Source organism: Trichosurus vulpecula, chromosome 4 (genome assembly GCF_011100635.1).
Source record: "Trichosurus vulpecula isolate mTriVul1 chromosome 4, mTriVul1.pri, whole genome shotgun sequence".
Lineage (NCBI taxonomy): Eukaryota > Metazoa > Chordata > Mammalia > Diprotodontia > Phalangeridae > Trichosurus > Trichosurus vulpecula.
The window spans coordinates 156,729,167-156,753,833 of NC_050576.1; the positions used below are offsets into that span (position 1 = coordinate 156,729,167).

Consider the following 24,667-nt stretch of genomic DNA (forward strand, 5'->3'; position numbering starts at 1 on the left):
TTTTGGTTGAAGTGTATGAGGAAATCTGGCCCTTACACAGATATATAGTTGGAAAAAGGAGGAGCATTTTAATATGCAAATCATGTCTTAATATTCTTATGAATATAGTTTTGACCTTGTGGACCCCTGAAAGGGTCTCAGGAATTCCTGTGAACCACCGTACTTTGAGAACTGCTGGATCAAATGGTCTAAATCTGACCCTTCTGCTCTGACATTCTATGATCTTTCTCAGAGTAATCCTCTTAATAATCAAAGCTGGCACTGAGTGAAATAGAGTCTGATCTGCCTTCCTTCTTTCAGGCCAGGGGGAGCTACTACTTTAGCTCTGAGCCTACTTATTAGAGATACTAACTTTCAGTGGACCTGACATTCATAAAGAGGAAATAGGTCTGGGGCTAGAGAAGAGTGTCCAGGAAAAGAACATTTCTTTGTTTTTGCTCAGCTGACAGGTGTTTTGGTTATGTCAGAGAAACTACAAACCAAACCATTCCAGCTTTGTCTTGCTCTGTCCTGGCTGAACACTCTGGATAGACAATGCCTTGGCACTTAAAGTGCTGGTCTTGCCAAGATTTCCAGAAGTTAGACTCCCAAGTTTCAAGTTCTCTGCAATTACACAGAGTCCTAGACTCACTCTCAAAGCCTTTGGATATGGGTCTAATCCCTAGAGCCTGACAGGCTCAGAGGAAAGGGAATTAAACCGGGCCACCAAGATGAAGTTTTATTTTTATTTTAAAAAATGTTTTATTGATTTTTTTTTGGACTCATATCACTTTCATTTCCCCAGAGGGTCATGTGTTGTAATAAAGAATGAGAGAGAGAGAGAGAGAGGCAGAGTGAGAGAGAGATCAGTTCAACAAAATTCACAAACACATCGACCAAGTCTGACAGTAGTATGCAGCCTTCCACACATACAGTCCCTGACCTTGGATTTTCTTTTTTGAGGCTGAACTGGGTCATTATATTACACACCGTTTGATTTCAGTTTTTGTTGTTGTTGTTCTTTTTTGTTGTTGTATATCGTATGGCATCATCATGTATCTTGTTTCCTGGTTCTACTTACTTCACTCTGCATCAGTTCATATCTTCCAGCGGGTCTCTTTAATCTTCATACTCATCATTTTCGAGATGAAATTTTAGAAACAACCATACCCTTGCCTCCCTCCTTCCAGTTTAATGACCTCTCTCCCTTAAATTGACGTTTAGTCTCCAGCGTCCCTCTGACTATTTTTTTTTCAGGCCTCTCTTCTGTTCTGCCCCTCTCCTCATGGATGATCTCCTACAAAGTTTGTTTTCTCATCTGTAAAATGGGCACTTATGTGAGCTATTAATATGCCTCCTTTAATGTAGTCTAAGACCACGTTTGCTTTATCCTGGCTGTCACATCATGTTGTTGACCCAAAGTGACCTTTCAGTCCATTCAGCCCTCCAGATCTTTCTTAGACAAACTGCCATCTAGCCATACTTATCTGCATAAAGTTGGTGTTTTTGAGGCCAAGTGTGTAAGACTTTACCTTTCTAGGACATACTCACAGTAGAAGCTCATTTCACTACGAGGTTGAGTACTAGACCTGGAGTGAGGAAGACCTGAATTCAGATCCAGCCTCAGACACTTACTAGTGGTGTGACCCTGGGCAAGTCACTTAATTTCTAGCTGCCTCCGTTTCCTCAACTATAAAATGGGGACAGTAATAGGTAGATGTCAGGTCAAATGACATGTTTATAAAGCACTTATGCATAGGGCCTGGCACATAGTAGGTGCTATATAGAAATGCTTACTACCCTTCCCTTCCTAAATCAGGCATAACTTTACACTCCATTCTTCATACCACTGATTGTAGAGTAATCATAGTGCTTACTAGTTTAGAGCTGGAAGCACCTTCAGAGGTCATCTTGTTAACCCCTCTCATTTTACAGATGTGAATCTGAAGCTGGGTTGGTTCAGAGACTTGCTCCAGAGTCATGCTCCAGGTAGGGAATGATGGAGCTGGGATTGAAACCGAGGTCCCAAGCCTTTGGATCCAACACTTCCCCTTGAGCCACACCATGCGCCCCCCCCCCCCAGCCATGGCCCTGCCTGCTATGTCCTTGAGGGGAGTTAAGAGCCTCTCACTCCCTCTTCCAGCTGCAATTTAGTGGTTGACTATTGTTTCTCTTTCAAACTCTGCCTCCCTGCGAGTTTATTTTGTCAAGTAGCCTTCAATTGAGCTAAACTGATGAGGCCCTGTTCCTGTCCTGAAGGACGTCAAGTTGCCAGGCCCTTTCTTTTCCATCCCTTTTTCTTCACGGTTTCTAGAGAACAAAAATTCACTATTTCCTTCATGTTCCAATGTCTTAGGCCTCTTCTAGTTGGGAAATTAATCCTGATGCCTAAATTCAAGCCCAGCTTGGACAATTTCAGCTCATTTTCTCATTCTATTTTCTATCTCTTGGACTAACAGCAGAAATGGGGTGTGGAGCTGGAGAATAGCTGCTTTCCACCTATTTTAAAACTGTTTCTTGGCCTTTACCTTTTAATGATCACAGGAAATTCTAGTTTGTTCTATTTGAGTTGACTCTAACTGCCTTTTGCCCTCATCAGGCCCTTTAGCTGACCGAGCCAGGAAGTCAGGAAAAGGGGACTTTCTATAGCCCTGATTCGATTGGCCACAGTCAGAGGGCCTGGGTGCTGCTGTGAGGCTCCGTTATAGGTTACCATCTGCTGAGATATGTCTAGTCTGATCCAGGTGATGCTAGAGCAATGCTTTGCATACAGCAGGTACTCAATAAACATCTTTTAAAAAATTAAATTTTTATTTCATTAAATATTTCCCAATTAAACAATTTTTAAACATTCATTTAAAAAATTTTCGTTCCAAATGCTTTTCCTCCTTCCCTTCCCCCACCCAACAGTAAACATCTTTTGAACCCATAGATAGATGGTACATTACCCCATCAGGGCTCTAGGGGTACTGCTGAGTGTCTTTAATGCTTGGGGCTGGTACTGAAGATCTCTCTTCAGGTTCTCAGTGCTGAACTGGTTGGCTCTGAAACTTGCCATGGACTCTGCTCCAAGATCTCTTGGTGGATTGCTCTCCTGACCTCTTGAAGATCATGAGGTCAAAGTCATCTCCAGTATCCTTCACCTAAAACAAGAATACACAAAGGCAGAAGCAAAGAACTCAGACCCATTTTCATGGGCTACATGTCGGCACCTGAGGCTGCTCTTCGTACTGCGTGTTTTCTCTTCTGTCACAAGCCAGGACTGACTAATGCCTTTTGGACAAACCCTACTTCTACTTCCATGGTCATTCATTGAGGCTCCTCTTTATCACATGGTTACCAGACTGGACCCGGTTATCCATACATGCTTCAAAATCCACATGGGGGCTGCATCAGCCAAACACTCTGTGCGTGCTCAGGCTGGCCTCATTGGCCAATTTCTCATTACAGTAACTTGCTGTGTCAAAAGTGGGATTTCAGTCCAGGTCCTCTGACTCTTTGTTTACAAGCCCTGTCATTACCTTGGCTTTTCCTGCTTCTCCCCTCAGTCTCCCAAACATCCTTAAAGGATATGCATGACCTAGTAGCAACTCCTAATTGCTCATTTGGTCCCCATGCCTTGGGGGAGTTGGGCGACTGAGTCAGGCAGAGCCACCAGTGCTCCTAGGGTATGAGGAAGAGGGTAGAGAAATTCCCCCATTGCTGTTCCAAGTCCAAGGGAGAGATGATAGGGTACCTCATCAGTGTGCTCAAGAGAGAGGGTGGAGATCTTCAGTCTCTCATTAGCTGTCAGATCCTCTCCTGCTGCTTATAAGCACGTCCGTGTTTCCCCCTCACTTGGTCCAACCATCTCTGCTAGCTCTTGCCATGGATCTCTTCCCTTTAATGGCTTAATTTCTTGAGAATGCTGAGCTAGCATTCATATGGACCTTCAAGGTTTACAAAAGTGCTTTGCAAATATTCCATTTTATCCTCCCAATAACCCTGTGAGGGAGCTGCTATTTTCGTTCCTGTTTAACAGATGAGGAAACTGAGGCAGACAGAAGTTAAATGTCTGCAGTCATATTTGAACTCAAGTCTTCCTGATTCCAGGTCAATTACTTTATCTACTGTGCCACTAGCTTGCTTCTCCTCCCCAGAATGACTGGTTAAACTTCAGTAGCTTCCAGTTTTCCTGCTCCGTTTGGCATTTAAGACCCTTTTCTACCTTTTCAGCTGTTTTGCACATTCCTCCTCTCTATGTATGCACTACTCTCTATGATCCCATGAAATTGACCTTTGCATATGACCCTTCACTTCCTGACCCTGTGTAATTTTTTTTTGCACTATGTGCCCCCATGCCTGGAGTGCTCCCCCTCTTCACCTCTACACCTCTGGCTTCCCTGGTTTCCCTCAAAACTTAGCTCAGATCCCACCTTCTGAAGGCTTTGGCAGTCCTCTGCCCCTGCTAGTACCTTCCTTCTGAAATGACCTCCTGTCTGCGCTGAATAGATTTGGTCTGTTCCTAGTTATTTACACATTGTTCCCACCACTAGACTACAAGTTTCTTTAGATGAGATGGTGGTTTTTTTTGGCCTTTCTTTGTATTCCCAGCGCTTAGCATAGTGCATGGCAGTAATTGTTTAATAAATGCTTGTTGAGGGACTGACTACATGAATGTTGAATAATGGAGTCATCAGAAATGGGTGGGATTAAACATGGATAGGCTTGCCAGCCTACTGATAGTCTATCATCGAAGCTGTTTGCTTTTCTCTGGTCTATGGTTTTATGCCAAGGTTTATTTAGTTTTTACTTTTGTATCCCTAATTACAGAAAGCTTCCTGGAGAGCAGAGTTTGGAGTGAGAAGAAAGATTTAGACTAATACATGTTAGATGGAAAGAATGGCCTGTCTGAGTTTGGAGGTGGGAGGGAATGTAGTTGGGTTTATAAACAGATTTGCTTAAGAAACGAGGGTGGGAAAACGGAGGCTTATGGTTGGTGAAGGGGTCTGAGGAGTTGGCATTTCATTTGGCAGGTGGGAGGGAAGCACCATAAATTTGGGGGCAGGAAAATGAGAGGACTTGAATTGCCTAGAAGACAGTAATAGTAGTAAAAATAACATTTACATGTTACTTATATGATCTCTTTGGAGTTTTATAATAAGCCTGTAAGATTTATGTAAAGTAAGTACAACAGGTATTCATACTCCCGTTTCAGAGATAGACTAACTGGAGCTTACAGAGAAAAAGTGACTTGCAGGTCAATGGTTACATGGCTAGTGTCAGAGATTTGATTTGAACCCAGGTCTCTTGGACTCCATGGCTAGGGCTCTGTCCATGCCTCTCCAAGGAGACAAGTTGTCTTCTGGATGGTACATGAGCTGAAACAGATTCTTTCACACTTCTTCCATCATTTCTACCTACTGGGTAACTCTGAGTTTCCCTTGATTATGAAAGAAACATCCCAGTCTCCTCTTAGAGAACCTGTTTTGGGCTTCTTCACAGTCACAGAGGTTCTTGTCCTCACTGATTGAGTCCCCTGCTCTCATGGGGGCACCCTCCAGCCTGGTGGAGCACCTCAACTTTGCACACTACATCTCATAGGATTTATTCAGGTTCTTTCACTGGGATGTTACTCATGAGGAAACCAACCTCCAGAATTTTCCTTCATTTCCTGTCAAAGGGGGTCGATGACACCAGAAATATTAACTCCTTTGTTAGCAGATTGTTTGCTTGCCTTGATCTAAGCTCATGTGATTATATTTGTAACCTTAAACTTATATTCCTCCTTTCCTTCCTCCTTCCTTCCCCCTCCCCTCCACCTCTCCAGCCACTAAGTGCAGCTGGCATCCTGAGCTCCTCCTCTAGCACTTCCAACAGGTCGAGGAACAGGACTCGCTACCGGACCAAGGCCATGAACTCTGAGGTTGATGAGAGCCTCTTTGGTGGTGGCAAGGTAACATCCTGTTTCCGTCTAATTGCTGTGATCCCCAAAAACCCCTTTTGTGATCTCCTTTTTGAAATACATACATGGATTACCCTTGAGACAGTGACCTACATTGCTACCAATTAATGCTCGTGATGCCACCTGCTAACACAGGAGACACTGCGGTAGTCACTGAGATCAGAATGGCAGAGCTCTAGTAGTGCCAGCAGTAAACTGTAGGCATGTGAACAAGGTGACTTATTTTCTTCCACTCCAAGCCCTCCCTGTTTTCTAGCCTTTAAGAATAGCTGTGATGCCAACAAGAAGGCTAGAGGAGCTATTTGGTGCCCATGAGTACATGCCAGATTGCCTCATTTTTGAGGAGGGGGGAGGGATGGTGGGCGGGTCCTTGCATGAAGACATTTGAGAATGACCAATAGAAGCCAACCAGGCAAGTACAGAATAGCTTTTTGTTGCTCTCTATAGTTTTCTCCATCCTAAGGAGCAAAACTCAAGAAATGAATACTCCTTTCCTGTGTAATATACGTTGATTTTGTGAAATTAACTTCCTTTCCTACTGGTCCATTGGATAGAATTCCTTTCCTTGGGAACCTGGGCCAGTGACTATTTGCAAATATGGTCTAAACCAGAGGTCACTAATTTCTTGAGTCCTGAGTGCCTCTAGCAGAATTTGGCAATGCCCATGAGCACCTCTGTGAGGTCTAAGGCATAAGTAGGGGAGGAAACAGAAAATTGGGGATTGGGAAAGTAGAAGAAAAAAGTAAAGCAAGGGAAGGAAATAAGATGAAAGAGGTACCTCTGGTGGGGAGTAAAAGGTGGTCACTGATGATTTTTCCAAGTAGCAACAATGTCCCTGACCTGAACTATCCAGAGTGGAATTGTAAAAGTCTCTCCAGATTTTTTCTATAAGCATGTTTCCTTTTAGAAGCTCTATAGATTCCCACCTAGTATTTGTCAATGTGCCTATTGATGGAAAAAAGGAGGTGTGGTTTCACTTGATGAAAATCAAACCTGCACCTGGTCTGCGCTCAGTGGGACTTGGCTAGGTCTGAATATGGCTAAGTCCTCAGTGAACCATCTCTTCTGGTAAGAGAATCGAACAATCAGGAGAAACCCTTGCCTTCTGGTCTATTTCCTTGGGCTGAATACCTGGGGGTGGAAAAACATTGGAATCCACAGAAGGCCCTGATTTGGCAGTAGGTGGCAGGAGTTTCCCACAGTCTGTCTGATACCCACACAGAAGCCCAGGCCAGGCACCAGGTGGCAGCATCATCTTAGAGGAACAGCATTTAGAGAGTCAGATTCCTATGACTGGGAGGGCCTTGAGGAACTATCTGGTCCAACCCTCTCACTACTGCTGGGCCGAGCCACACCTATAGCATTTCATTCAAGTGAGCACCTCTCCTATTTCTTAGGACCTCCAGGGACAAAGCTCCCACAGCTTCCCTCAGTCTGCGCTGTTAGGAAAATTCTGTCTAATCTGCATCCTTCCTGCTATATGGTTCTAAGTCCAATGCTGGTCTGAGTTTCTTCATCTGGAAAATGAGACTAATCTCTAAAGTCTCTTCCAGCTCTGTGTTTTTTATGTGATAAGTGTTCAGAGAAGTTACTGAGGAATTCTCCTGGTTTAGATCGGTCAATTTAACACCACACTTGAAATTGGGAAATCTTGGATTATTGAGGAGAAAAAAAAGAAATCAAATTAACTCAGTGATTCAAGAGAATTCATTAGCTTCTTCACCAAACCCAGAGCACTAGAACTCATGAGTGTGATGTAGAAGGAAAAAAATTATGATAGGCTATCAAAGGATCCTTGGTTCATGTCTCAGCTCTACTGCTTATTTTGTATGACCTTGAGAAAGTCACTTAACATTTCTGGGGTTTGGTTTCTTCATCTGTGAAATGAGAGTTGGGTTAGAATTCAGGGGTGGGGAATCTGTGGCCTTGAGGACACATGTAGTCCTCTAGGTCCTCAAGTCCGGCCCTTCACAGAACAAATCCCCTTAATAAAAGGATTTGTTCTGTAAAACTTGGACTCAGTCAAAAGGCCACGCCTAAGGACCTAGAGGGCCACAGGTGGCCTGAGACTGCAGGTTCCCCACCCCTGGTACTGGGCATTACGGTCATCTCTAACTCCTAAGTTTTATGCTTCTCCCCCCAAGCGATGGAATATTGCAGACATTATTTATATGCAGACATTAGTATCTCCCCGTGTTCTTTGGGGAGGAAAGGGATGCCCTCCCCAAAGAATATCATGAGGTAGAAAAGTGTGTTATGAAGAAGGACGTTCATCTTTAGCAGCTACTGAATAGGACTATCATGGAAGGGTGGGGAGAAGGGGATGAAGGAGGAGGAGAGGACAGATGTTTAAAAAAAAAAAAAAACTTTTGGCCTTTTCAAATAGAGAACATGGCCTAGTTTTCCCCAGCATCCAACACTCCTTGCAGTCTTAGAGTCTGGGCCTCAATTTATCTTTTAGTGCTTTGTTGTTGGGTGGGTGGAGAACCCAGGTGAGGGGATTCTCTGGGACTCAAATTGGTGACAGAAGGGTGGGGAATTTGTGTGGCCAGCTAGCGAGTTGCCCCTTCTGGCCTTGCAGCTCCCCCAGAAGGTCCGCTGTGAGAGTCCCATTGTGCTTCTAAGGGACAGGCAAAGTATCCAGAAGAGCTTGGGCTGGATCCACAAGCCGGAGACCATCCGGCTTATCACTCGAGACATGGTCCGGGATCTGGTGTAAGTAGCTGGGTCCAGTCACCCTTCACTTTTCCCTCTTTCCCCTGGGCTTAGGGGGCTGTATTGAGATGAGAAGAGGATCCTTTCTGCCGCCTCTCATCATATCCCTCCTCCTCCCACTCTGGTGCTTCTTGTTTGTTTCCTTTTGTTTTAGGGTTTGGAGCTTTTCCTCTAACTTGCCCCACCTCCTTTTTCATCCCTGCTTTATACATCATTGTCTTCTCCCGTTGTTCCCTGATTCCATGTTCTTTCTTTCCCATTTCCTTCAGCTGGCTATAGGGCTTAAGAGCTAGTAGAGGGGAAGGGCTTATGGGATGCTTGGGTCCTCCCCTCCCCTCCCTTTTCCTCCCTTCCCCTTCCCACTGGTGCTCTTGGTAAAGGGAAATTAGCTGGATGAGTCAGTTCCTTTCTGGTGCCTTAAGAGTCTGATGCAAAGGAAAACTGACCAGCTGCCTAATTAACCTCTTGGCTTCTTCCCAGAGTGGCTGGCCACAAATGGGAAATGCTAGGTTCCTTTGGGATTAGCTCAGCACTGTTTGCTAGTGGCTCCCTCCTTGCCCTGGCCCCCTCCTCCTAGATCTGGGCCTGGCTAGGAATCTGGAAATGAGCCACTTCTTTGTAGCAGTTGGTACTTAGCTAACTCTGTAACTGTCCATTCCCTTCCCTCCCACTCTGGTCCAGTACTCCCTGCGGCTCCAGGAAATAATGGGCCAGGGAGACACACCAGAGATGCTGCCCTGAGAGCTGTCTCTTCAGTTACTCTTGTTTGCAGCTCTGGGATAACCTTATCCTTGCTTAGCCCAAGCCCATCACATTCCCATTCAGCAGTCCTGAGAGCCATCCACAGGTCTGAGGTCTGGGGCAGTTATATAAGGTGACTAGTTGTTATTTTTTTAGGGCCATAGAAAGCATCAAGAGGCACATTAACCTGGTACTGATCCATACCCAGGGCCTTTGCTGTACTATCTTAGGTTCCGAGCATATTTGGTCGTTCCAGATGCAAGGCTCCATTGGGCCGCGCCACTTGGTTAACCTCGATGTCCTGGCCAAATCCCAAATATGCTTTCTCATTCTGTCTGCCTCCTGGAATCCCCCCACTGGTTTTATTAGATGAGGTTTCACTTCCTGTCTCAAAGCAACTGCGTCTTATTCCTGTGTGCCTGTTAAAATGCCTCACCCAGAAGCAGCTTCATTCCTTAAGTGACTCCCCCCCACCACTGCTCCCTCCCCCACCTTTAATGTATGTCATTTGTTTATAATCATTATAATTAGTTATTGGTTTGTTGAGTGCGTTGGGCAGCTGGGAAGGAGAGGTCTATAGACATGTCAGCTGCTGCTGTTGATCCGAGATTTTAATTAATATTTAGTGTTCAAAGCTTCTGTCTGGGCTGGATGAACAGGGATGTTTAGGTGTTTCTCTGCTGGCCTTCATGCTGCCCATTTTAGAGAGAAGATCTGTCCCATAAAGCTTCCCTTTTTTGATTTCTTGTGATAAAGGATATTCATACCTTTTCCATATGGGTCCAGTTGGTTTGGGTGGAAATACCTCATGTTGAGGAGCTGGCTGGGTTCCAGAGGGTGGGCACTGTGGTAGGGACAGGAGAAAGGAACAAGGAAACCCAAAGTGTGTTAGTGTGAATTCTCTCTCTCTCTCTCCCTCTCTCTCTGTATGTGTGTGTGTAAGAGAGATAGAGATACTCACTCATGCTTTTCTTTTATTTTTTTCTTATTTCCCTCTTCCCCTTTGATTTTTGTCTCCACTTTTATACCTCTCATTAGAGTCCCCACAGAAGACCCTTCAGGGGCGTCTCTTATCATCAGCCCCGAGGAGTTTGAACGGATCAAGTTTGCTTCTCGAATCCTTACCAAGGAAGAACGAGATGCCGTTGAAGAGGCTCACAAAAAGGAAAAGGCTGATGTCTTGGTAGCTAACCTTGCCAACCTTGGCCTCTGTGGATCCCCTGGTGGCTTGGGGTTATGTGGGAGGAGAGGTTGGCTTCTCACCAGATAAATGGGAGCTCAGCCTAAAAGACCCCAGAGGAAGGAAGGGATGGAAAGTTAGACTGAAACTCTAAGGAACATTCATTTTTTAAAAACATGGCAGAAAAGCTCAGCTAGAGTGATGACCAAAGAAACTATAAGGAGTAAGGGCCTTGGTGAGATTGGAGCTAAGAGGTGAAACCTTTTGGTTCTTAGTGATCAGATGGAGTGAGGAGTAAAAATCCCATTAGAGCAAATTGGAGAGACGAGCCCCAGGACAAAATATTTAGGCAACAGTCCCAGCCTCGTTAAGACTTCACAGTCCCTTTCACCTTTATATCTATGATATAAAAATGGATCAGACGCCCCTCCACACACCCTGCTGAAATGGGCTGATCTTTCCCAGAATGCAGTGACCCTTCGCAAGCAGATGATGAAGCAGAAGGAGATGGTACGGAAGAAGAATAGGAAGCTCAGTGACCTGGAAGAGGAGGCCAAGGAGAGGGCCCAGAATCTCCTGGAGAAAGCCAACGCCATGAGGATGGAGCAGGAGGTTGAGGTCAAAGACATGACCCAGGTGAGGAGCTGAGTGAGGCCACCGGCTCTCTCCTATTCTGGGCAGTGTTGGTCTCAAGCTGGAGATGCCCAACAAGGTTAAAGGAAGCAATCATGTAGTGGAGGCTTTGAAAAGATAATGGGCGGAAGATGGAAGGTGAAGCCCAAGCTGTTCCCATGGTAGGTGAGCCTGCTGTGGAGATCACATGCCCGGATAGCTCAGTGAGCATGAGATTTGTGGCCATAGCTGGTGGCCCAGGCAGTGAGGTTCCAGTGGTGAGAAAGGGGAAAGTTGGCACTGCCATCTAGGTGCCAGAAGTGCCCTAGCTGTCTGTATCTTGTTTCTCATTGGTTTATTTAATGTCCAAATGCAAGGAGTTAACCATTCTCCCAGTAGTGCCGATTCCTGTTCCTCTACCACTGATACTCATAGTTCTCCTTCCTCTCCTTTATTCCAGGGCCTCTAACCACCGCCCCCCCTCCTTGCCCCCCCCCCCCCCACCGTTACCTCTTTCCATACTCATCTCTAGGGATCTCCTGCCCTGGCTGTCAAATCAAGCTCTCCTAACCTGAAAAAAGAAGCGGGGATTGGGATTTGCCTAAGTATGTTCATTTTTACCAGATGCTGTAATGGACTCTTTGCTGGGTCTACATTTTCCACAATTCAATGAATCCACAACAACAATCTATTAAGCTCTTAATGCATGCCAGGCACTGAGCATACAGAGACAAAAGTGGAACAGTCCTTGCACTCAAGGAGTTTCCATTCTATCAGGGAGGCCCGCATGTACATAATTAAGAATGTACGAAATAGCTATAAGGTACATTTTGGGGCAGGAAGCAGTAGTTGTGGGTGGTGGGGGGGGGATCTGGGAAGACTTCATGTATAAGGTTTCACATGAGCAGAGTTTTGAAGGAAACAGGATTATAAGAGAGCGAGGTGAAGGTGGAGTGCGTGACAGTCACAGGGAACAGCCAGTGCAAAAAAGTGCAGAGGTGGGAGATGTGTGTGAGGAATAGCAAGAAGGCAGAGTGTGGGAAGGGGAGGAACATGTAGCAATGATATCCAACGCAAATAGGAACAGGCCACCAAATTGTATGTAAGGATCCCTGCAGGCCACAGATTGACTTAAAAAGCCACATATTAACCTGGTCTTTGTTCTATTGTGTTTTTATTTTGATAAAAAATTTGTTAAATATTGTTTAACATTAATTAACAATTACTATCAAATATTGACACCTCTGGTATAGAGTGTAGTAAGATTGGAAGGATTGGTTAGAGCCAGGTTGTGACTGGCTTTGAAAGCTAAACAGAGGAGCCTGTATTTGATCCAAGAGGGCAATAGGGAGCCATTAGAGTTTATTGAGCCTTGGGGCAGGGGTGGGGGTCGGGTGGAGGGTGACACAGTCAGACTTACATGTTAGGAAAATCACTTTGGCAGCTGTCTAGGAGAGACCAGAGGCAAGAAAACCAATTAAGAGGCTGTTTTAGTAGTTTGGGTGAGTGGGGATGGGAGCTTGAAGCTAGGGTGATGGCCAGGCAAGTAGAGAGAAGAGGACAGACATGAGGCATATCATGGAGGTAAAAATGACAAGATTTGGTAACTGATTGAATGTGGCCTCAAAAGAGGGTGTATGCACATGTAATTAGGGTGCGCATTCAGGAATTTTTTTAAAAAGTGAATATTAAGTGTTCAATTTTATCACACTAAATAAACTAAATTTAAGTTTTTAACAAATCAAAAATTCAACTTTATTTAAAAAATGTAAACTTGAAAAAATGAGACACCAGCTACTAAATTTCTTATGAAATAGGATACGTTTGAGACATCTGGCACACCCCATATACACACATGTGACTAAGCAGAATAACAATGCTGGCACTTAGGTTAGAGGTTCTGAGTTCAAATTCCATTTCTGAAGATTACTGTGTGTCTTTGGGCAAGTCATTTAACCTCCATGGACCTCAGTTGCCTTACCTGTAAAATGAGGGATTTAGATTAGATGGCCTTCAAAGGTCTCTTCCAGCTCTAGATATATGGTCCTATAATTATATTTGCTTTTCTGGGCTTTTAATTAACTAGAGCTAGGGATTTCCACTGGTCTTTGGAGGGGAATCAACATTTGCCTCTCATTTCTTCCCATCCTTCCCAAACTGCTTCTTTATCTCACACACACACACACACACACACACACACACACACACACACACACGCCCCCCTAGTCCCTACTTTCATCCCTAAACCTAGTGTTACAACCTCTTACTCACTCCTCAGATAATCCGGAATGCCAGGTGTCATGCCATCCGTGATGCTCAGATCCTGGAGAAACAATTAATCCAAAAGGAAATGGACACAGAGGAGAAGCGACTGGACCAGATGATGGAATTGGAACGGCAGAAATCCATCCAGAGGCAAGAAGATCTAGTCAGGAAGCGGAAAGAGGAAAGAATACGGTAAGCTGCCTGGACCTCCCTGTCCAGGCCACTCACAATCCCCTTTAAACCCATGTTGAATACAATGAAAGAAGAGTTAAGAAACTATCTTATCTTCATCAGTAGCAGATATTGCTATTATAAAACCTTCACTAAGTGCCATAAGGAAATGTCCCAGGAAGGAAGAGAGACAGCACTCACACCTGGACTCTGGAGTTTGTTTTTGGTGGAGCTGACTCTCCAGTCCTTCCCCGACACCCTGAGGTAGCTGGATTTCTCCACTTTTCCTGACCTGGTGAAGGACAGGGTCTCAAATTCAGGAACCTTCTGATCCCAGGACCAGTGTTCTTTCAATTCAACCAGGCTGCCAGATGGGGTGACCTTGTCTGCCTGTGAGAAGCAAAGGGGCAAAGTAGGGCAGAAGAGTCAAGGGCAGTGAGATCACTTGAGAAAGACTGGAAGAGCTCTGTGATTCTTCCGATTTCCTCTTACTGTTTAGAGAAGGGAGTTTTTCAAACTGTTTTCTGACCATCTTGTGGGAGGGGCCAAAGATGAAGGATAAAGAAGAGAGATGGAGACCAATGGTTTCTCAAATGCTAAGTTGTTAAAAGTGGGGGTTGGACTGGATGGTTTCTATGATTTGTAGAGGAAGACGGCATATTGTCCAGCAGATGGAAAAGAATCAGGAGGAACGGGCACTGCAGGCAGAGGTCCGGGAGCAGGAGATCCAGCAGATGTTACAGTATATGGAGCGGCTCCAGGAGGAAGACATAAAGGTAATAGAGGGTGAGAATGACTGTTGAGTCTTACTAGGCACCTCATCCTTTACCCTTTCCTCCTCTTCCCTCCCCCCCCCCCATCTCTGAAAGGTTTGCTGCTCTGGGACTGGAGGGTACAGACAAACAGTCTTTAAAAAAATTGACCTTTTAAATTAAATTTTTTAGATTAAAATTTTAATTTAATTTTGGGCCACATTAGTCATTTCCCAATAAACAACACGCCTCCCTCATCCCTGCCATTGTTTTCCCATAAAAAAGAGTTAATCAAAACTAGCTAGCAGATTAATTATGACTGACCGCACAGGCAACTTTTTATTCTTAACAGAAAGAAATGTGTTTTACTTCTAATACAGGCAAAATATTTGTCAGATAAACAGTGCTATGAACTCGAACAGAAATGGGGCCACAAAGCCATACAAAAAGTGATGTAGAAAACCATTATGTTTACATTGTCTATGTTCCATAGTATTTTGTTAAATATTTCCCAGTTTACATTTTAATCTGGTTCAGGCTGCATTTGGGAATGATGTGGGGCAGCAACTCAGCCTGCTTGTTTGATTCCCCTACAGTAAATCAGCTCTCAGTTATCTGCAGGTGGATTGTCCTCTTGGCAGATTAAGCCAGGTTTGGGAACTTGCTTGTCCCTGTCACCTCCCATGCTGTTTGGTGCCCTCTTTATCCTTAGTTGTTACGTACTTAGACAGGGAAAGCCCATTTTACCATTAGCCAATATGAAACAATTAGGAAGGTGTATATATTGCAAAAGAAATGATTAAATGCATGCCAAAGCTAAATAGACTGGTTTTTAAGAGTCTCTGCTCTTTGGATTATCTCTTCTGGTGCCTTGGTCTATTTGCATAGATAATTCAAATGGCCATGTTCGTGGGAAGGGGAAGGGAATTCTCCAGTGCCAACTGAAGAGGGCATGGTAAGAGTCCATGCCCAGGCATTCATCCTACAGTCAGATCGACTCACATTCAGATAGTGCTCGAAGGTTTACAAAGCACTTTGACCAAAAGACTGTGAGGGAGGGAGTGCAAGTTTTATTTCCATTTTACATGTGAAGAAACAAAGAGAGTTTGTGGCTTCTTGTGGTCACAAAGCTAGTATGTGATGGGATTCAAAGCAGGTCTTCTGACTCTTCAGTGGAGTTCTCTTTCTACTACCCCATGTCATCCTTTTCAGGCCTTATGAAGGAGGTGGGATTCCAGGCGCTATTTGGATGACAAGGAGACTTGTCAGTCTGGGGAAGAGGAGAGAGTCATTGAAGGTACTTGGCTTTACTTAAGACAAAGACTAGATGGACCCAGGAAGCACAGAGCAAGCTTGGCTCCAGTGGTCTGGCAGCAGACCGTGCTACTCCTGCATTTGGGCACCCGTAGAAGAGACAGAGACAGAAAAAAAATAGGTAGGACTTTGGAGGAATGGCCTCAGGTTTCCTGTCAAAGCTTCAGCTTTACAGGCTCAGGAACTTGATTTCCTAGTCCATCCAGAGGTAGTCAAACTACTGAACTGATTTATACCAACCAAACTCACAAGAGATTGGTTAGGAATTCAATTAGTCTGAACCAGAAAGCTGACTGTTGTTTGTTTTTAGTTTTCGAAGAGGACCAGTGACATCACAGGGTAATGTCCTGACTTGCTCTTGAATTGGATTTAAATGAGGCACAGTTGCACAAAGTAGTCAGCCTTACTCTCTTCCAGAGTCATTGAAGTCCAGTGGCTGGACAAAAGTCAGGATGACTGGTAATAGTCTGGGATACAGCGGATGGCCTCAGCACCTTTGATATCTGACCAAGCTCTCAGCGCTCCACAGTGCGTGCTTCAGCCACCTTCATGACCATTGGAACAAATTGTTCTCATCCGCCCATTCCTCAGGGGGGACGTCTTTACATACTTGGGGTAGACGTCCCCCTAATTCACTGACAGTTTTGTGGCCCGTTGGTTACCTTCAACCTGGTTTAGCCCGTCTGCTGAGATGGTTTCCTAGGGTGTGGCCCCTGCACATCTTACAGCTTCTTGGAACCACAGGTAAGAGACAAGTGCCAGGTGGACACCAAAGGTGGATGAGCAGTCCTGAAAAAGGCTTAGCAAGTCCTCACTCCAGAGGTTCTCGTCCTTCTTGAACACCCATACACCCCACCAGAAAGCTAATTTATTAATGTCTGATAAAAAATAGAATTGAAAATATTTACCAGGTTTTTATGTCAGCTGATCAGTGCATTACCTTCTAACAGGGAAGTGTTCTTGAAAAGCTAAATGGATCTAGAACAAAGGGTGCTAGGTGACTATAAAGGATATTGTCCTAAGGCTCTAGTAGTCGATGCCACCTTCTTTGCTGGAGGATCAAACTACTAAATGGACTGGAGCACCCTAAACTATTCTGTCACCAAGACGTGGATATTCACCTCTTTAATTACTGTCTCCCTCACCTTGCCCCTTTCGCTCTGCCTCACATCTATGAAACATGCTCTTCCCATCCATCCCAGGCTCTGATTTCTTCTTCTTCTTCTATCTATCATCATCTTTACTGTGGCCTCACTTTTCTACCCTTTTCCGTTGTGAGCTTACCATCAGCCATTTTAGTGACGTTTGGCCCATGTTGTTATACTTGTTCTGCATGGACTGAGGCCAGAGAACTAGGAAGATGCAGAGAGGCAGATTTTAATTCATTATAAGGAAAAAGATCCTAACAATTAAGGCTGTCAGAAAAAGTCCTTCCTCTCAGATCCTCTTTCTCACCATCCTCTTCGTCACTCAGGAAATAAATTTCAGTGTTATCTTGAACTCTTTCCTCTCCCTCGTATACCAGTTGCCCAGTTCTGTGGCTTATCCCTCAGCATTGTCTCTCTTAACTGCCCCTTTCTGTCCAGTTATACCACTGCCATTAGAGTGTGGGTCCTCACCACCACCACTGGACCCCTGGACTATTTCAATACCCTCACTAATGGACCACCTGTTTCCAGTCATTCTGTTCCATCCATCTTTTATGCAGTTGTCAAAATAATTTCTCTAATGGAAGGACCTTATCCTATAAACTGTTCTGCTCAAAAATCTTCAGTGACTCCCAATTTCCCATAAAATTTCAAACTACTCAGCTTAGCTTTTAAGACCTACCACAGTCTGGCTACACAGCCAAACTGGACATACTGGCTGCTAGCTCTGCCTGACTTGTCTTACCTGCTTTCACTTGCATGTATTTTGACGCAAGACCTACGATTATAGAATTTCCAAGTTGGAAGGGATCTCAGCGACCCTCTAGTCCAACTTACATCTGAAGAAGAATTCCCAGTACAGCATACCTAACAAATGATCAACCTCCTTTTGCTCGAAGACCTCCACTGAGAAGCGACCCACTAGCTCCCAGGGTAATTGCTTAAAAAATCTTAAAAAACCGAGACCATAATGATAATAATAATAATAATAATAATGATGATGATGATGATGATGATGATGATAACAGAGAGGAAGGGAACATGCATTTATATAGTACCTACTGTGTGCCAGGCAACATGCATTTATATAGTGCCTACTGTGTGCCAGGCCCTCTGCTAAGCACTTTAAATATTACCTCATACGATCCTCAGAACAGCCCTGCAAGGCAGGTGCTGTTATTATAACCATTTTACCATTGAGGAAACTGAAGCAAACAGCAGTTAAGTGACTTGCCCAGGGTCACACAGCTAGTAAGTATCTTATACTGTACTTCTTTCCTTCTCCACAGTTTTTCAAATATCACCGACAAATAAGTTGGTAATCATATCAACCAGTTCTTTCAGGCTCTGACGATGTGATTCATCAAGGCTAGGTTACTTGGAGTCATCACAGGAATGGTTGGTGCTTTCCTATGATCTCCTTCCTTGGGTATCAATTCTCTATTAGACATTTTTGTTCTGGCATTTCCAGTCTTAAGGTTCATGAGATCATCGATCATCGGTCATCACTCTGGACCTCAAGAACCATCTAACTTATTGGCCACATTTTACATATGATGAAGTCAAGACCTTGCCCAAAGTCACACAGGTAGTAGATATCAAATGCAGGATTTTCGGGGTCCAACAAATTGTTCCTACCCACTTCAGTCGTCCCCTGCCACTCTCTAATCTTCAATTACTATCTGGAGAACTTGTAGCCTCCTGCCTACAAAAGTGCCCAAGCCTCCTTCAACCTTGAAAATCTCTCACCCTACAATTTCATTAAACTGTCATCCATCCAATGTATCTCTTTACTGGCACAGCCAGACTCTTAGAAAAAGCTTTCTATACTCATTGCTTCCACTTCCTCTCTTCTCACTCCTGTCCAAAGTTGCCAGTGATCTCCTGGTTTGCCAGCTCAATGGCTTTTTCTCAGTCATTCTTTTGTTTTTGTTTGTTTTTTGGGGGGGGCAGGGCAGTTGGGGTTAAGTGTCTTGCCCAAGGTCACACAGCTAGGACATGTGTCAAGTGTCTGAGGCCAGATTTGAACTCAGGTCCTCCTGACTCCAGGTCCGGTGCTCTACTCACTGAGCCACCTGGTTGCCCCTACAGTCGTTCTTCTTTTGGCCCTCTCTGCAGCTGTAGATACTAGTGACCACTCTCTTCTCTTCTTCTCTTTTTTTGTGATACCGTTCTCTCTTGGTTCACCACCTTCTTTGTCTCCTTTACTGGATCATCATCCCCCTCCCCTAACTGTGACTGCATCCCAAGGTTCTAGGCTAAGTCCTCTTGCCTTCTGTCTCTGTCTTCTTTCTCTTCATTTCCATCTCTTACAATTCCATTTTCTTCAAAACCCTATTCAGGTGAAACCTTCTACATGAAGCCTTCCCAGATCCCCACCCTGCTGCCTACAGCTAGTGCCTTCTCCCCCAAAATGTGCCCTATATTAATTTTGTACATTCTTAATTACATACATGTTGGCCTCCCTGATAGACTGTAGACTCCTTGAGGGCAGGGACTGTTCCACTTTTGTCTTTGTATATTCAGTGCCTGGCGTTTATCAGATGCTTAATAGATTTTTGTTGATTGATTGAATGTGGAACACGGAATGTGGACCACTAGACCCAGCATCAGGTTAAATGAACATATCTAGGCAGATGATCCTTAGATCTTCTCTCTAGCCCAGAATCAACAACTGCCAGTTGGATAGTTCCCAGTGGATTTTCTGTAAGCATCTCAGCCTCAACATGGCAAAAACAAATTTCACTATCTTTCCCCTAACACTGACACCTCTTCTGAACTTTCTTGTTTCTGTTGAGGGCATCCCTATCCTCCTAATCTTGTAGGACCTCAGTCATGGAATTATCTTTGTTTTCCCACTTTTTGTCATGTCACAAATCCAGTGCCACAAGCTCTTCGGAAAGCTCATGTTTTTTACTTTATGGCTTCAGAAGAGCTTCCTATCCCTCTTGGACTGATTTTTCCCTGTAGAATTTTAGTCCATGGGATCCCACCTGACTTTTCTCTGCTCTCTTTGGAATTGGTTCTCCCCGAGTCTAGGGTAAATAGTAGACTATCCCAGCTCTCCTTTGTTCTTCTGTCATAAACTCTAAGAGGGAGGGTCCCCCAAAGGTTCATATCATTTCCATCTCAGCAACCAGTTCTCCCTGTTAGTGAGAACTACATCCAGAATAGAATTTCCCCTCCTTGTTTCCTCTACCTTTTGAAGAATGAAAATATCTTTAAGACAAGTCAAGAAGTAATTTGCTGCTCTGATTCTAGCAGAGAGACCTCCAGCATGTTTGTATGATTCAAGTGCCCCATTACTATATCATGCTCTGTGCTAGACTCGTGATCTGTTTCCCAAATTTGTATATTTCTTTTTTTGGTCTAAGTGGTCTGTAATAAACTCTACAGCAAAATCTTGCATATTTCTTTCTTGTGCCCACATCCCTTAGCATAGTGCCTGGGGCATTAGGAACATTTAATAAATGTTTTTCATTCTTTTTTATTCATCTGATCTATTGATCTTCACCCAGATGAAGTCATGTATTACCACGCTTCTCTCCTCTAGTTCCTGGTTTACTGGTATGCTTTCTTAATATGTAGCACCGTTGTCTTCCTTTTACTCATCTCTTCTTTAAAACAACAAAAGGTATACCCGTCCACAGTCATGCCAATCATGGGACATTCCTCAGTATCAGTGATAGCTTTGAGCTCAAATTTGCTTTACAGCCTCTAAGTTCATCTTGTTTGTTGCTCAAGCTCAGCTGTAATTAGGGCAGGGAGGGATGTATGGGGCGTTCAGGGAGGACTAGTACCTCTGGGTAAAGGCTTGCCGAGCTCTTTTCAGGGCTGCTCATTCACCTTTGGTGTCCCCTTTCACCCAATTCTCACCTGTGGCTCCAAGAAGCTGTAGCATGTGCAGCAGCCCTACCCCAATAAACTGTCTCAGCAGATGGGCCAAACCAGGTTGAGGGTAACCGACAGGCCACAATTCCATTGCTGAGTTAGGGGAATGTCTACCCCAAGTACACATACCTCCCCCTGCAGAATGGGCGTATGATAACAATTTGTTCCAGTGGCCATGAAGGCAGCTGAAACAGGCGCTATGGGGCACTTAAAGCTCAGTCAGACCTCAAAGACACCAAGTCATCACCAATCATTCTGACTTTTGTCCAGCCACCGGGCTTAAATAACCCAAGAAGAGCGAGAGAGTGAGGCTGCAACTCTGCGCAGCTCTGCCTCCCTTAAATCCAGTCCACACACAAGTCAAGACATCACCCCATCATGTCACTGGTCTTCAAAAACAAAGGAGGAACAACAGCAATTAGGGCAGGGCCACTCATCAGTTGCCCATGGTGAGAAAATCTGCCCCAGGGTTGGAGATTTATTTATTTATAAGATTAAATTTTAGTTTATTTTCAGATTCATGTCCTCTCCCTCCCACATCCCTTTGCCCCAAGTTGAGGAAGCAAGGAAAATAAAATCCTTGTTATAGACACGTGTAGTCAAGCAAAACAAATTCATGTATTGGCCATATCCAAAAAAAATATGTCTCAGTCTGTACTTAGAATCCATCACCTCTCTATTAGGAAGTAGGTAGCATGTTTCTTCTTGAGTCATCTGGAATTGTGATCAGAATTCCTGGGTCTTTAGGAGTTGTTTGTCATTGCAGTGTTATGTCATTGTATATATTGTTCTCCTGGTTCTGCTTACTTAACTCAGTGTCAGTTCATTCGGGTCTTCCCGGGTTGCTCTGAAGTTATCCCTTCATTATTTCTTATGGCACAATAGTATTCTATCACATCCACATACCGTAACTTGTTCAGACATTCCCCAATTGATGGTCACTCCTTTCATTTCCAGTTATTTGCAGGGCTGGAGATTTAAAGGACTCTGATAGGAAGAAGGCAGGAGTGGGGTGTTGGTGATGGGGTTGGGGCAGTGAACAGCCTCTGACCCTGCTGAGAGGCTGGTCCTGGGTCATAGTGAGGCAGAGGCCACCTTTCTTGCTTAGCTGCTTGTCCTGAGCTATAAGTCCTGGTGTCCCTATACTTCTGTGTACCTTGATGCTGGAGGGACACCAAATGCTGGACATAATATAGTCAAGAGAAGCAGGTTGGACCAGTGGGATAGATTAGGAACAAATTACATTATAGTAAATGACCACAGTACTCTAGTATATGATAAACCCAGAGATCTCAGCTTTTAGAACAAAAACTCATTACTTGACAAAAACTGCTGGGAAAACTGGAAAATAGTTGGCCTAAACTAGGTATAGACCAACATCTCATACTGTATACCAAGATAAGGTCAAAATGAGTACACGATTTACACATAAATGGTGATACTGTAAGCAAATTAAGAGAGCATAAAATAGTTTATCTGTCAGATTTATGGACAAGGGAAGAATTTAGCACCAAAGAAGATATATAGAGCATTAAAAATGCGAAATAGGTCATTTTGATTATATAAAATTAAAAAGTTTTTGCACAGACAAAGGAAAGCAGAAAGCTGGGTGAAAATTTTGCAACAGGTATCTCTGATAAAGGCATCTTTTCTCAAGTATATAGAGAACTGAGTTAAATTATAAAAATACAAGTCATTTTCCAATTGATAAATAGTCAAAGCATATGAACAGACAGTTTTCAGACAAAGAAATCAAAGCTATCTATAGTCATATGAAAAAATGCTCTAAATTACTATTGATGAGAGAAATGAAAATTAAAACAACTCTGAGGTACCACCTCACATCTATCAGAGTAGCTAATATGACAAAAAAGGAAAATGTTGGATGTTGGAGGGGATGTGGGAAAACTGGAACATTAGTGCACTGTTGGTGGAGTTGTGAAGTGATCCAACCATTCTTTTTTTTTTAAATTTAAATTTATTTATTTAACATATTTAGTTTTCAGCATTGATTTTCACAATAGTTTGAATTACAAATTTTCTCCCCATTTCTACCCTCCCCCCCACTCCAAGATGGCATATATTCTGGTTGCCCTGTTCCCCAGTCAGCCCTCCCCTCTATCACCCCCCTCCCCTCTCATCCCCTTTTCCCTTCCTTTCTTGTAGGGCAAGATAAATTTCTATGCCCCATTGCCTGTGTATCTTATTTTCTAGTTGCATGCAAAAACTTTTTTTTTTGTTTTTGAACATCTGTTTTTAAAACTTTGAGTTCCAAATTCTCTCCCCTTTTCCCTTCCCACCCACCCTCCCTAAGAAGTCAAGCAATTCAACCTAGGCCACATGTGTATCATTATGTATAACCTTTCCACAATACTCATGTTGTGAAAGACTAACTATATTTTGCTCCTTCCCAACCCATCCCGCTTGATCCAACCATTCTTGAGAGCGTTATGCTCAAAGGGCTAAAACTGTGCGTACCCTTTGATCCAGCAATATCACTTCTAGGTCTATATTTCAAAAACATCCAAAAATAGGGAAAACGACCTATTTGTACAAAAATATTTGTAGCAGCTCTTTTTGTGGTGGCTAAGAATTGGAAATCAAAGGGATGCCCATCAGTTGAGGAATGGCTAAACAAGCTGTGGTTTATGATTGTAATAGAATATTATTGCGCTATAAGAAATGACAAGCAGGATGATTTTCAGAAGAGCCAGGAAAGGCATACATGAACTGATGCATAATGAAGTGAACAGTAACAGGAGAATGTTGCACACAGTAATAGCAATATTGTTGATGAAGAACTATGAATGAATGCCTTAGCTGTTCTCGGTAATACAATAATCTAAGATAATCCCAAAGGACTAATGATGAAGCATACTGTCCACCTCCAGAGAAAGAACTGATATTGATTGAATACAGACCGAAATATGCTATTTTTAACTTTCTTCCTTTCATTTTTTTCTTTTATTTGAGTCTTCTTGTACAAAACAACTAATATCAAAATGTTTTATATAATTGTACATGTAAAACCTAGGTCTGATTGTTTATCATTTCAGGGAAGGGAAGGGAGGAGTGGGGAGGAGGAAGGGATAGAATTTGGAACTCAGAACTTTAAATAAAAATGTTTAAAAAATTGTAAAAAAATAAGAAATAATGTACGAGATGGATTCAGAGAAACCTGGGAGGACTGTATGAACTGATGCAGAGTGAAGTGAGCAGAAGCAGGAGAGCAATTTATATACCAGCTCAACATTGCAAAGGGCAACTTTGAAAGGCTTAAGAACTCTGTTCAGTGTCATGATTCATAAGGGCTTTAGAAGTCTGAACCAGGCCTCCCACCTCTTCACAGAAAAGTAATGGACTATAGGAACAGCACGAGACATGTTTTCAGATATGACCAAAACAATTCAAATTTGTTTTGCTAGGATATACTTATTTGTTACAGGGAGAAAGATGAGAACCACAATCATTTTATGGCATTTTGATGTAGAAATCCCCCAACCACCTGGTGGTCTAATGGTGGAAAATATGGAGAAATAAAATATAACAGAGAGAGAGAGAGAGAGAGAAAAAGAGAGAGAGAGAGAGAGAGAGAGAGAGAGAGAGAGAGAGAGAGAAAGCAAGCAGGTTCTAGTCTCTGCTCTGACACTGACCCAGGGCCTCAGTTTTACCTGTAATATAAGAGAGTAGTTGGATAAGGCTGTCTCGGAGATCCTTTCCTATTCTAATTGTCTATGAATCCATAATGGGCTCCATCTGACCCCATCTCCGTTTAACTTTAATTTCAGTATGAGTTGAATGAAACCTGGAGTAAGTAATTCCTTTAGAGCCTTAATTTTCTCTTCTGTAAAATATAGGAATTAAATTATCTGATCCCTAAGTTACATTCAAGCCCTAAGATAATATTTTAAGGATTCTTTTTTTGAAGGGGGAGGGGCAAAGGGAGTGATTGACT

The 24,667-nt window shown here is 43.5% G+C and overlaps 1 protein-coding gene across 1 annotated transcript in view; it reads left to right on the forward strand.

The window, feature by feature from the left end:
• The first annotated feature begins 3,359 nt into the window (after positions 1–3,359).
• The window catches only part of CFAP45 (cilia and flagella associated protein 45), a 36,936-nt gene continuing 15,628 nt past the window's right edge, over positions 3,360–24,667 (forward strand). The window contains exons 1-7 of the mRNA XM_036755559.1: positions 3,360–3,428; positions 5,789–5,914; positions 8,505–8,638; positions 10,418–10,562; positions 11,025–11,195; positions 13,450–13,628; positions 14,254–14,383. Of these exons, the coding sequence (XP_036611454.1) occupies positions 3,360–3,428; positions 5,789–5,914; positions 8,505–8,638; positions 10,418–10,562; positions 11,025–11,195; positions 13,450–13,628; positions 14,254–14,383 (954 nt within the window). The remainder of the gene's footprint in view (positions 3,429–5,788; positions 5,915–8,504; positions 8,639–10,417; positions 10,563–11,024; positions 11,196–13,449; positions 13,629–14,253; positions 14,384–24,667) is intronic.